This window comes from Monocercomonoides exilis (genome assembly GCF_001643675.1).
Source record: "Monocercomonoides exilis strain PA203 chromosome Unknown scaffold26-1319188, whole genome shotgun sequence".
Taxonomy (NCBI): Eukaryota; Preaxostyla; order Oxymonadida; family Polymastigidae; genus Monocercomonoides; species Monocercomonoides exilis.
Window position 1 is genome coordinate 687,244 of NW_027150571.1, and position 14,685 is coordinate 701,928.

The 14,685-nt window shown below is 39.3% G+C and overlaps 2 protein-coding genes across 2 annotated transcripts; one reads left to right on the forward strand and one right to left on the reverse strand.

Moving 5' to 3' along the window:
* Positions 1-1,953: 1,953 nt before the first annotated feature.
* On the reverse strand, positions 1,954-10,353 carry MONOS_14577 (uncharacterized protein; the record flags this gene model as incomplete). Its single annotated transcript, XM_067867390.1, has 3 exons — positions 1,954-3,692; positions 3,852-10,081; positions 10,231-10,353. The coding sequence occupies 3 exons, from the start codon at positions 10,351-10,353 to the stop codon at positions 2,534-2,536; spliced, it is 7,512 nt and encodes a 2,503-aa protein (XP_067726296.1). The 3' UTR covers positions 1,954-2,533.
* A 2,987-nt stretch (positions 10,354-13,340) lies between these two features.
* Positions 13,341-14,563, forward strand: MONOS_14578 (uncharacterized protein; the record flags this gene model as incomplete). Its single annotated transcript, XM_067867391.1, has 2 exons — positions 13,341-13,372; positions 13,522-14,563. The coding sequence occupies 2 exons, from the start codon at positions 13,341-13,343 to the stop codon at positions 13,961-13,963; spliced, it is 474 nt and encodes a 157-aa protein (XP_067726297.1). The 3' UTR covers positions 13,964-14,563.
* Between the last annotated feature and the right edge of the window lie 122 nt (positions 14,564-14,685).

Sequence of the window (14,685 nt, forward strand, 5' to 3'; positions counted from 1 at the left end):
TGCGGTATCATGCCAACAAGTTCTAAAGCCCTGGAATGATAAGCTCAATTGATTGCATCAAACAAACAATTTTAACAACATACAGATTTCCAACGTGGATGAGTCTTCACTCAGGGTTCCAGACAGCTCCAATCGGAATGTTGTTCATCCGGCAAATGCAAAACACTGTTTCACCAAATCTGTGGATCGAATGGCGAATTCAACACTGATTGCGGCGGTTTGAAGCTGATGGGCAATCACTTCCTTTTGTGATTCTGTGGCCAAGTCTTTAATACATGGATGATTTGAAGCCTCTTCAGTCTTCAAATCTTGAGATTTGGCCGAACAAATGCGGATGGATGGAATCTTCGATGTTCAGAAAATATGCTCCAACAATTCTCCTCTCTTCTATCAAAGAAAGAAGACAACGCATATCACTCGACGAATCCCACTGCTTGCTTCTAATCAACTCCAATGTTTCTCGAGCGAATTTGTCAATCTGGAAATTGTTCAAAAAAGAAAATGTGGATGTTGTGACATTCGTCCCTCGCAGCACACACGCCTGCCGTCCACTGGACCGAGGCGTGTTTGCTGTTCTGAAGTCTGAGATAAGTTCACAGAATGAAGCACTTTCATCGTCGTCTTCAGCAGAAAAAAGTTCAGCTCTGGTGGAAGCTCTCCAGCATTCAATTCATTAATCGCTATCACCTTCAGTCATCAAAAGAGCTTTCAAATGTGGAGGAATGTTGAAAGACTCGTCTGGGCCAGTTCTGATGAAGCTTCCTCTATCATCGACTTATCCTCTTCATTCACATAAAATACGATTTGACTTCTACGGTAAAGAAATAACAGGAAAGAACGTGCCAAATGAGTGGAATGATAGTTTGAAAAAGAAAAGTGAAATGGAAAATGAAAAAGAGAACATTTTGGATTAAGAAAATGATGAAACAACGAATTTCACAAAAAAAGTCGAAAAGAAAGTTTAAAATACTTCAAGATGAGAACGATATTGCTACAGAATCATCTGATGAAACTGAGAAATGATAAGGTGAAAGAAAAAACATTCGCGAATAAGATGAAAGTTTTGTATTTTTTTGAATTTTTTTTAGAATTTTTCATTTCAAAAAATTTGGGTACTAATAAAAAAAATGGGCACTAATAATAATATGACCCTAAAGAATAATTATTGAAGTCCTGTTTTTCTCATCAAAAATTTTGATTTGAATATTTGGGGGAAAATTCGGACTTTCAAGCTTTTTATGCACAAGGCATTGAAAAATCACTTCACTCATAACTTTGTTTCGTATTCTCAGATTTCAAAATAAAATTGATTTTCATATTCGAAAACAGGTTTCGTTGAAATTAAAACGTAAAGTTTTCTTGTTTTTCACGAATGTCAAAAAATGAATACATTTTCTATGGATTTTTTGATCACAAAAAGTTCATCTAATGTGCATAATTCTTCTATGAAAATGACTGAAGTCAAATATTTTGTCACATTTGTTTTAAATCTTGTTTTTCTGGACACTCAAATATCTGAAAGTCTGCAAAAGTTTTTTATATCTTTCATTCATCTTTTTCATTGGATTCAATAATTATTGGATAGCATCAAACATTTGAATACAAATTTTCTTTCCTTGGAGAAACATCCTTCGAAAAATCAACACACCAAAAAAAGTTATGATTTTGAAATTAATCACACATAAATCTAAAGTATGAACAAAACAAATAATAATAGTTAAATCTGAAATGAACAGACACATTTAAATAAAATAATCTCTTTTTTTTTGCTTGAATCACTTTTCATGATTTTTCTGCTTTTTCAATTTCATTTCTCCAACAAAAGAGCAATTTGTTCTGAAAAGACCAATTGCTAAGTTGTCAATGAAAAATAGAAAATGAAATCTAAAGTTGAAATAAAACAAAGTTTCTCTCTTTTCGTTGTGATTTTTGTTTGAGAAATTATCATTATTCTTCAATCAATGTTGACGTTGCATGTTGAAAACACTTAAACCAATGTGAAATGAAAAAATTGAACTGTTGTTAAAAAAATAACGATTATTGTTTGATTTACATAAGAAGAGGTGTTTAAATACATATCAGCTTGAAAATCGAAAAATAAGAATTTCATTCAACAAAAACTTCAAATTAAAAACATTCGAAAAGATGTTGACAAATCAATCAAAAGAACATGCAAGAAACAACTGAAAATAACTATTTATGCCTTTTAACAATTCAGAGAATCATACAAAAAACAAAACCACAAAAAACAAGCAAATGAAAATAAAACGGTATCAAAGAAAAAACAAATATCAAAAAAACAAATATTTTAAAACCCAAAACAACAAGATCACAAAAAAAATCTGTTCTTTTAAAAAGAAATAAAAAAAAAAAAATGAATCGATATTTTCACCATCCATATCTTTTTTATCCCTCAATCATTTTGGTTTTCAACAAGTCAATGCCTGAACACACATAATAACTCCAATCATCATTTTCAAAACAATCAGTTGTTCTTTCATTGGATCCTTTTAAAAACTTTTGTATATTGCACTTATTTTTTCAAAACACTCATCTCCTTTTTGATTGTTTCATCATCAAGTCTGCTTCCTACACATGAATAAGAAGCATTTTCATCTTCATTATCTTCCTCATCGTTTTCAAAGTCTATAGCATCAGAGACGGTCAATGTTGTTGCTCCAGCTGGAAAGTGACGAATGAAATCGCGCTTCAAAAGAGAAAGCATGGGACGAGATGACGGGTCTTGCGACAAACACAAACAAATCACATCAAACAACTGTGAGAATCTCACTCTTTCCACATCTGGCCTTTCTTTGGTGCTGATTTTATCTCCCGCCACCTCTGCTGGATACTCCCCAAACGGGATATCCAGTGTCAGACACTCCCACAACATCATCCCGATCGAAAACACCACTGACTTCTTCGTTGCCCCCATCTTCTTGTTCACCTGCAGCTCTGGTGCCTTCCACCTTAGATACTCTATTTTGTAATCTTCCTCATCCTCAAATGCAGATGATGGAAGAGAGTCATCATCATCATCACTTGCAGAAGTCACAACTGTTGATGAAGAGATGGAGGATGAATCAGAATCATCAGAAGAGAAGTCAGAATGCATCACAATGCAGATCACCATATGCTCAGAGAACAACACAATATGCGGACTGAGATTGGAAAGTGATTGAAGAGGGTTTTCCATTTCATCAAATGAGTGAAGGGCAAGATTAGCCACCCAGAACAGGATTTGGGCAGCTGTCTGTTCCCTCTCTTGTAAACTTCCAATTGCCATCTCCTTCTTCGCATTCCTTCCATGCAGCAACATGAACAGCGAGTCACGAAGATCCACAATCAGTTTTTCATGAGGAGATGAACAAGCCATTGCATCCACCAAGTTTGACATCGACGAAGTGGTTGGACACAGACTCTCCGATCGAACAAACGTTGAATCTGAATCTGTTGTTGAAGTTGATGAAATTGATGGTGATGGTGTTCTCTTTCTTGTCTCTTCTTCTTCTTCATCAACCTTCTCCAACATCCATTGAGGAATCTTGTCTGAATCTCTTCCAAGGATGTATTCAGTCGATCCACTTTCAGAGAGAAGATGCTCAGATGATTCTGAATGTCCCAAACTTTTCGCATACACTCTCTTCTTTATCCTCTCTTCATTCTTCTTTTCTGCTTCCCTCTCTGCCCTCCTCCATTGCTCCTCTGGTGACATCTCCATCGTCACCATCTCAAATGCCTTCGGATCCTTTCTGATGTTATCGTTCACAATCTCTCTCAAGTCTTCTGCTTCATTCTTCACCTTCTTCCATCTGACGATTGAAATTACTGCAATAATAAGAATGACAAACAGAACAATTCCCATAACAATCACAATAATAGGCCAAAATGATTTTCCATCTTTTCCTCCTTCAACAATCCTTTCATCTCCTTTTCCAGCATTTTCACTCCTGTTCTTCACAATAAATCGCTCTGTTGATGAATGAGAATCTGATTTCCCAAACACAATCCACACACTCACTTCTGTCTCTTCTCTCACTTTCTCCCATTCCAAACATGAAATAACTGAGTGAATCTCATTCTCTGACACAAACCCTTCTTCTTCAATCCCCTTTCTCACAATCTCCTCTTCATCCCCATTTTTCATACTCATCTTCACTGACAAATCACATGGCAGAAGCAGCTTTCCATGAATCATCAACTCCACATCCCCATTTGGATGAGAAACATTCTTCACCTCTTCCAAAATGGGGATGAAAAATGATGATCCTCTTTCAGCTGCTATCCCTCCCAATTCGCATCCCTCATCCAATATCCACAATGATGTGTTTTTCTCTATTCCATCACCCCCTTTCACACTCACAACATCCAACTCCCCATTCCCTTCACAAATCACATTCCTTCTGGCTGATGGATATCCCTCGATCGATGGGTTGTTGTTCTCAAACTTTCCATTTTCAATCTTCACACTCGCTCCACTCACCCACAACCCACCTGCCTTGCTATTTCTGATTGTTGTTTCCCTCATCTCCACTTTGCTCTTCTCAACATCAACCAATGACTCATTCCATTTGCATAATCCCTCTTTTCTATTGTTTTCTTCATTGACTATTTCATCTTCTCTTTCTCCATCAAACACACATGCCTCAATCCTCACATTCTTGGAATTCCTGATCTGCATCATGCTTCCCTTATCAACTGAATTCAAACACTTTCCGAATGAGCTGTTAAGCACACTCACCTCTTGCTCAGCATCTTCCATCCCAATCACACACCCCTTTGACATCACAGTCACATTCACAACTCCCATCTCTTTCATCTCAACTTTCGCTTTCCCTCCAACACTCACAACATCCCCCTCACATTTGATGTTCGATATTCTTGATTCAACAATTATCACATTCGATTCTTCACAAAATAAAAGAACTGATATTGTTGAAAAAATATCTCTGAATGTTGAATCAAATATCTTCAGCCCCCCACTTTCCACACTCACAACTGAACTGTTCAACTTCATTTCCTCAACTGTTGTTGTTGGAGAAGAGAAGAATTCACATTCTTGTATTTTTGTCATTCCATTCTTCACCTTCATGAGACAATTGTGAGTTGACTCAAATCCATCTTCAAACTGGAATGAGCATCTCTCCACTGAACATTCATTCACAAACTCCATCACACAATCCTTCTCACCTGATTTCTCAATCTTGCAGTTCAACCGAACAACCCCCTGTGTCTTTTTCAATGAGTTCACAACCAGATCTCCAATCACACACTCCTTCCTCACAAACCCTTCTCCATCAATCAGAATCCCATTCATCACCCCTTCCTGGATGTGCTCAACCCCACAGTTGATGCTGGAACAAGGGTTGCTCTGTGCTCCACACCCCCTCCCATCACTCCCTCTCCCACTCACAAACACCTGTGCCGAATAATAGAATGTGATCAGCGGAATCAGATCAACATCTCCCTCGCTCAAAACATCCCTCCCACAGATCGAGTTGTTCGAGTTCAGTGACTCCTGGTTGTAGTTCAGTGCAAACAGTGTTTCGTTGATCTGGTGAGCAATCGAGTGGCATCTGACAAACACGTCTTTCCCCACATGTGCCTCATTCATCACAAACAGAATGTTCACAATCTTGAAATTCAGAGGCGGAATCGGACTTTCATTTCCATAATTCGCATGTGGGTCAGACCCATCAATGAACAGCCCTCCTCCACACCCTGTCTCACTCGAGCACTTGCACATCGAAAATGAGCTTCCATTCACTTTCAACACCGACTCCCCACTCTTCAGCACCACTCTCATCCCCCCTCCTTCATCACTCAAACCACTCTTGCAACTCGACATCGAACACTCATCCATCACACACTCCACCCCATCCTCAAATGATCCCACATCAACAATACTCGCTCCAATCCCTTCGTTTGTGATGTTCGCAAATGAACACCCAACAATCCTCAGAACTGGTCTGTTCCCATTTGAAAATACCTTCTTTTCTCCATTCATCTGGGTTTCCTCCTCAATCATCGAAATCAGGCTTCTTTCTGTCACATCAGCAAATGAGATGTTCACATTCTGAAGTGTCACCTCACCTGCACTTGGTCTGAACGCAATCAACCCTTTCAACTCTGAAATCAAACTCAACGAACATCTCTCAATCACAACACTCCCCCCATTCACTCTCATCACACAATATCCAAAACTTTCTGCCACCCCTCTCCCTGGCCCAAATGAACAATCTGACACTGACAATAATGTGTTTGTTCCAGAGGATTTAATCAACACTTCATGATGGGTTGTGATGGCTGGCTTGGTGAATGACACATTCACAAATGACAGACTCACATTCGAGGAGATCATTGAACCATCGTGCAGATCATTCTCATCTTCATCACTGATCGTCACCCCTGTCCCTTTCTTTGTCCCTTCAATCACCACTTTTGGTGAATCTGAAATTGATGATGAAAACGATATGGAATGGCTCAGCAGCCCTGATCCCACAATGGCAATATGTGTTTCTCCTCCTCCAAGTGTTGGATATCGAAGTGATATCAAGTGGTCAATCGATGAGCATGGTGCCTCGGAATACCCACACCCACTGAAGTCTCCTCCTTTCTCTCGAGAAACAAACCCATCCCCACTCCAGTTCCTCCACAAATACACAACCAGCGGAATCACATATCCCTCCTCTCCTGTCGTCTTCCTCTCCCATCCACACAATTCATCCAACGATCCCAACTCCTCTAAACTCATCTCCCATTTCAGGTGCTCCTCATTCACAATCTCGCTCAGATCCCATCCTGAAACAAACACATTCTTCCCTTTCCAGGCATTGCATCCCTCAAATTCCATCCCTTCAAGAACAAATGTTCCCATCTCATCTGCCAGCTTCACAAACATCCCTCCTCCCATTCCTCTCCCTCCTTCCTCAACATCCTCTCTTGGCACTTCACACCCAGATAATTTCACATTTTTCATTTCCAACCTCCCTCCTTTTCCCACTGATATCTTCATCCCTCCCCCTTTCATCCCACTCCCCCCTGAACACACTGATGACAAATTGCATCCTTCAATATTCACAATCCCATTCACACCCATCTCCACATTCAAACATCCTCCTCCTCCTCCTCCACTCCCACCAACAACTTCCACTCCACTCATTCGGCTGCTATTCATCTCCAATTCAACTCCATTCGAAACAACAATTGGCGATTTCCCACTCATTCTCACTCCCCCTTCCATCACAAATCCATTCACAATCAGCCCTCCTCCCTCAACACATATCACATTGTATCCAATCACTTCATCATTGACAAATGAGACTGAACAGCTCGTGATTGTGATGGTTGATGATGATGAGGAGGAGTGGATAAATCCACTTCTCTTCCCATTCATTTCTTCATTCAGCACAAATGCCAAATGTCTCATCTCAAATGATTTTGAACATTCAATAAGGTTATTCTGAGTTATCGATCCTTCATCCCTCACAACCACCCTCATCCCTTCTTCTTTCCCACACACACGAACCTCAAATGAAACCACTTTCATCTCGTTCTTTATCCATGATTCTGAGATAACTTCAATTTCATTCACATTGATGCTCGCTCTCTTCCCAACACAATAGTCAATCGTCAAACACCCAAACTCCTCAAACCCACAATGGCTCTGATCCAGTGCCCTCTCTCCTCTCCCATCAACTCCCAACTTCGAGCCAATTGAACACAAATACACAAACAGCGGAATCACTTCCCCTTCTCTCCCATCCTCACTTCCACACAACTTCAACACATCTGATGGAATCACACCAAAATCAAAAAATGAAAATGAGCTCCCATTCACTTTCCACTCCAACAACACTCCTCCACCACATTCAACAAACACATCCTTCCCATATCGAGCTTTGTTATCCTCTCCAAACACAAACAAACCCTCTCTTCCTGATTCCATTTTCATTGAACCATCCCTGCTCTCCATCACAATCATCATTCCTCCACCTCTCCCTTCTCTCCTCCCATCTGAACTCTCCCCTGAACCCTTCGCCTCACACCCATCAATCACACAACTCCCATTCACAACAACACTCCCTTCCCCCTTCACAACAACACTCATCCCTCCTCCTCTTCCACCAACACACCTGCACCCCTTCACAACACACGACTCAATCACAATTATCCCATTCTTCCCCTCATCTCTCTCTGCTCCAACCACTCCACTCACCCATCCTCCATCTCCACTTCTCTTCTCAATGTTGTTCACCTCGCATCCACAAAACACAACTGATTCCACCCCTTCACCAAACTCAATCACTGAATGTTCTCCAAATCTCAAGGTCTCTGTGATCACCAATCCCTCCACTTTCACTTTTCCCCCAATCACATTCACAAAACAATATCCAATGGAATTCTCAGATGAACAAACAACAGAACAGTCAGTGAGTGCGAGGAGTGTGGAGTTGGATGAAATCAGAGATGATGATGATGCACCAGACAGAACAGATGGAACACTGAACTTGATGTTTCTCACTGAACATTTGCTCAACACCTCAATCAGACAAGATGACTCAAAATTCTCTGGTGCTTTCACCTTAATCTCTATCCCTTTTGTCACACATGAAATCTCCCATTCACAGCCATCTGTCATTCCAACTGCCTCAGCAAGCACATATCCTGAATCCAATTCGATCTTCTTGTTTGTGTCTGCATATCTCACTTGCGCTGCATGGGTGATGGTTGCACACGGATAATAGTCAAACCCACAGAACCACGAGTCGTATCCACCCAGTCCATTCTCTTTCGCCTTCCCCACATGTGCTGCACTGGGATATGAATCCAAAAACACATTCAGTGGAAACAGCCCCATTGTTGTGTCACTCCGATCATATCCCTCAAGCTCATTGTATTTTGAATTGTCATGTTGGACATTCAGCGTTGAGGAGCTTATTCCCCAGCTCGCTGAATCGCTCCCATTCACAAACACATAATTCCCTCCCAACGAGGCAGAACACCCTGAAAAGTCAACTGACACAATCGAGAAGTCAATCGAGTTGTCAGCCAGATACAGCATCATCCCTCCTCCATATTTGCCACTTGTGCATCTCTTGAATGTTGATGAAACAACCTGAAGCTTGCTCGTATCTGTTTCCATCTCAACCTTGATCCCTCCACCACTGCCATCCTCACACTCACAATCCTCAATTGTCACATTCTGAACAATAAATGTCTCCCCTTCCTTTACACTCTTTGCCACAACCACCCCATCTCCTTCAATCAACTTCACATTCCTCACAGACACATTCTTCAACATGCTCTCTCCAGATGAAGTGGCTGTCAAAAACAGGTAAGATGAGGAGGATGAAAAAGGAGATAAAACAGGTTCAGATAACAATGATTGAGAAATATTCATATCTTTGATCTCCACATCAACCATCGACAGCTGTAACAGCGACACCACAAACACTGATGAAGACATCACATAGCCTCCAGTTTTACTCGTGATGATCACAACATCCTCCAATGAAAGTGACCCACTCCCATCAGACACCACAGCCACACTCGGTGAAGTTTCTGAAATTGAATTGCAATCAACCTTCAAGTGACTCATTCCCAAATAACCTGTTGACACGCTGAACAGAGGTCTAGTTGATGAAAGAGATTTCATTTCAATAACACTCTTATCTTTGCCTCTCCCAATGACTGAAATCTTCTTTGTTCCGATATCAATCGTTGTTGCCTCACTTTGATGATTCCCTTCCAGCAGTGCGATTGTCAAGCTAATCTGCACCTCGCACATCTCAAATCCCTTCTTCATTGTCAGACAAGGATATGTGGTATTTGCCCCACAAAGCGGAGTTGCATCACTCCCATTCACAGAAACATAAATAGTCTTATCCTTCAGCCAATCTTTCTTTTCTGTATGCTGAAATTCCCAACTCCCTGAATAATAATAGTTGTATTTGTAACACACTCTTCTGTCGTTTGGATTAGTAGTTAAACAATCCAAAAACGGATTTGAACTTAAGTGTGCACTAAAATAGTCCAAATAGCTCACATCATGCCCATATGGAGTGGAAGTTGTTTTGCACTTGCAGTCGTGAAAGAAAAGAAAAATACAATAAATTGCATCTTCTGGAATTGTTTGTTTGCCATTTTCCAGAAGGAATCCCCCGCCATCTTGTCTGGCAGAGCAGGATATAAACTGAATGCTCCTCATTTTGAATGTAGCTGGCACACCATAGCAACGCATGCCTCCGCCAACTGTGTTAGTAACTGAGCAAAAAGTGAAATTACAGTCAAACATGCATGCATTCTCCCCATTCCAATTCTCTGATCCAATGCAATCTGTTCCCAAAACATCAAAATTGTAAAGATTTAACCCTCCTCCATAGCTATTTGCTATGCAGTTCTGGAATTTACATCCACTAATCACAACACACGTTGAAATCGAATAAAAGAACGCCCCACCCCCATATTGGTACAGAGCGGTACAATTATTAATTGAATTATTCTCGATTTTAACTTCTTTTATATATGCGCACATTATTCCCCCACCGCAACTGTGTGCAGTACAATCATTGAATATGCAATTCGAAATACGCACTGAGGCTGATGATTGGTTGCACATACAAATTGCCCCTCCACTCGAAGCACCATCTTCCCATGTACTTTCTGTTCCTGTTGTTTTCGATCCATTCCATTCACACCAAATAAATGTATTCGCTCCATTTTCTGTTTCATTTTGTCTGTCTGTTTTCAATGGTGCCTCTGAAGTTCCTTCACATACAACATTTCTTGTCCGACAACACCCAATGAATGAGGTGTTTGAGGCAGTCAAAGAGGCATAGAGGTTGTTGAGGGAATGAACAATTCCTCCATCATAAACATCACAGACTGATGAAAATGAGCAACTGTTCATCAGACATGCGCTTTGGGTTGACATTGTGGTTGAAGGTGAACATACCTCATTTGCTGTTGAGATGTTGAAAAATGATAGTTGTGAAAGTGAAACCAGAGAGATGGATGATGAAGAGAGAAATGGGGTTGAAGAAGTGCGAAAAGATGAAAAATGGGAAGAGCAAATAGAAACAATGTCATTTTTTGAAAATTTCCCTTCCAACGTTTTTGATGAAAACAGAGAAGGTATTATCTGTTCAGTCAAGGTTGAGGTTGAAGGCAATCTGAGTGAAATGTTGGTGAATAATCCACAGCTCCCACAAAAATCAAAGGGGGGCATCTCCCTCTCAACTCCAATCACACATCCACTCAACTCAACAAAACTTCCATCCGATGCCCTGAGCACACTCTCCCCACCGATTTCCCTCAACCCCAACAAATTCAGTTTCATTGATGAATTGACCAGGACAAGACATCCCTCAACCCCACTTCCATCGCACACACCCTCCTTTCCCCACATTTTCCACTCATCACAAAAACTCCATTTTTGAACTTTCTCGATCCTTCTTCTTCCTTCATTCCATTGTTTTGTGTATTTCTTCATCACTCTCTCTTCTTTCCTGGTCTCTCCCACTCCACCTTCTTTTCCATCAATATATGTATCAAATAAATTATCATCTCTATATTTGCTATTTTGAATCGTCTCTCGCCATGTGCCTTCAGGATAATCCAATTCTCTTCCATTCAATGAATTTTCGGTAAGTCTTGTTCCATCTCTTGTAGCATCATTGCACACGCATTCAACACAAATTGTACACACACAATAAAATATTCCTGACAGCACCAATACCATGCCTGTCCAACTGCTTTCTTTTCTTTTTTCTGTTGTAGACAAATATGGGCACTTCAAAAAAATTTCGTTAAATTTATCCGAGTTTCACTTTATTATATTAAAACATTAATTTTATTTTTATTTTTTCAATCAATTTTATGATCCGATGAATAATAGCGAATTATTCGTCCATTTTTGTTTATGTTCTGATATTTCAGCCGTCACTCACCGTCCAGCGATATCTGCCTCTGAGATGGACTAACATATGATTTAAAGCTTATAATTTTGTTGGCTGTATTTTCATGAGAAAAGGCAATTGGGAAAGAAATGAATATTGTGAAGATTATTTTTACAGATGAATGGAAGAGGTACGAGCGATGGAAGTTTTGTGATTCTGCACCATATATTGATGTATGTTTTTTGGTGGATTATTTGTGATATTTTTATTTGAAGAGATTTTCGATGTTTTGAAAGAAATGATTGTTTTAGCCTCGATTGGCTGAAATGGACACTTTACGCAGAAGGGATGGGATGCATGGAACAAGGTTATATGAGCATTTGGATTGGGTTTTTGATGTGTATTTTTGGAAGAAAGAGATGGAATTTCAGTTCATGGGAAAAACACTGAATGGAAAAATGAGTGAAAATGGATATTTTTTGTTGATGCAAAGGGGTAGCAGGGAATGAATGCAATGAGCGATTGGTATGCGACAAACTCTGTTTTATTCTAATCTTTTCATGAAAAATGTATTTGTTTGTTTTATTGAAGTTTTTTTCATTGATTGGGCAGTAAAAGTAATAAGAGAAAAAATCTCGTGGATTTCTATTTGCTGGGAGATTTCGTTTTTTGCAGAAAGAGAGAAGGGGGAATTACACACTCAGAGACATAATTAGGTTGAAGGCTATTTTTTTATAATTGGAATACTATTGAAGTGGAAAAGAGCAAACTGCATTGATGACCATGAATGCAAAGGAATGCGGCAGGTGCCACCGAAACAATTCTTTCGAACTGTTTTGGGTCATTGTTCTTCAACATCGCTTTTGGAAGAGAAGAGAAGAGAAATGGTTTTATGTTCACTCATTAACATATTTGCAAATATGAAAGAGGTTTTCTTCACAGTGAAAGTATTTCTTCTTCATCATTTTTGCTGGAAGTGTATGAAAAGCTCCAAAGAAACTGAATATGAAATTGATCCATAAGAATTCAAGCCATTTCCTTTTGTGATTGAGCTGCTGAAAAGAAGAAAAAAGAAGGAAGAAGGAAGAAGAAGAAAGATTGATTCTTCTTCATCATGTTGCTTCTCATCGGGCGTTGCACATCAATTTCTTTTGAACACAGCCGTTTGTGGTTGCCTTCTTCTTTCATCTGCGCTGCTGTTCCTGTTTGTTGTTTGGCTGGGAAAACCTCCAAACACACACACCACAATCATCATTGCCATCATCATCATCATCATTTTCTTCTTTTTCTTTTTCTTCTCCTTCTTTCATTATCATCATTGTTTTCTTCTTTTTCGTCTTCTTCAAATTATTTACAAAAAGAATCATCCAAAACAAATTCCCCTGTTCAAGGCCGTTTTTTGCTCCAAACAGAAATTCCGCAACTCAGTTGAAAACAGACATGTCAAATGAAAATGACAAGAAACAAGAAATGTTTGCAGGAAAAATGTGAACAAAGACAGAAAATGTTAAAAGGAAGAAGAAGAAGAAGAAGAAGAAGAAGAGAAGAAGAGAAGAAGAGAAGAAGAGAGAAGAGAAGAGGAAGATAACCAAATGCGGAATGAAAGATTAAATTTATGAAGAAAAGAAAAGAAAGAGCCATATTCTGAAGTCAATCAACATGAAGAAACAGAGACACGAATAAGAACAGAAGAAGAAGACGAAGACGAAGACGAAGACGAAGAAGAAGCAGAAGCAGAAGAAGAAGAGGAAATGGAAGAAAAAGCAGAAGAAGATAATGAACTTGAACAAAAGATGCTTCAAAGGATGAAGATGAATGTGAAGAAGAAAGAGAAGAAAATAGAAAGAGAAGAAGAAAGGAAGAGTTTGATGAAATTGAAGAAGAAAATAAAGATGAAGGAGGAGTCAGATGAGAAACAGAAAAAGAAGAAAATAGAAAGAGAAGAAAGAGAAGAAGGAGAAGAAGGAGAAGAAGGAGAAGGATTTGAGAGAAGAGAGAAGAACATCAGAAAAGCTGAGGATTGTCAGGGGAAGAGCTGGCGAGTGAATTTGGAGGGAGTTTAAATGGATCAATGGCTTTTGCTTCCTCTTCTTCTTCTTCTCATTTGTCTGCTTTCTCTTCCTTTTCGCCAAAGCAGCAAAAAAATCAACAAAATCAACAAAAAAATGCAACTTTTTTTATCAGCCAAAAATTCTTCTTCTTCTTCTTCTTCAACAATAAATCTTTCATCATCACCCACAACATCTTATTCACTTCAGCTCGTTTTATTTTCAGTTGTTTTTGGGCATCTCACAAATCACTCAGCAGAAAAGTCGATTCTGCGTTTTCCTTCTTCTTCGCAGTGAAATCATCTTCTTCCTCAGAAAATGCAGCATGTTTCAGTCACTTCGCAGCACATCTGCCATCTCATTGGAAATTCAATCATTTTTGCTGTTTCATTCTTCCTTCACCCACAACACTACCATCTTCAAGAGAAGAACAGAAATTGCAATCAGAAGTTGTTGTGTCTTCATATTTTGAATGGATACAGAGCAATTGATCTGCAAATGCCACAGACGAATTTGTGTCATCTGAAGAAGCTGAATAGCTGAAGAAGAATGATGAAATGGGTAAAAATGATGATATTTTTGGTTTTTTTTACAGAATATTTTCAACAAATCATCAAAATGTGATATTTTCATCTTCTTCATGTCATTTTTCCTTTTATCTCTCTTGCTCATTCAAAATTGGCGGTGAGCATGTTTTTTCGATGTGACTTTTTGATGAGGCATATTGTAATGAGAAA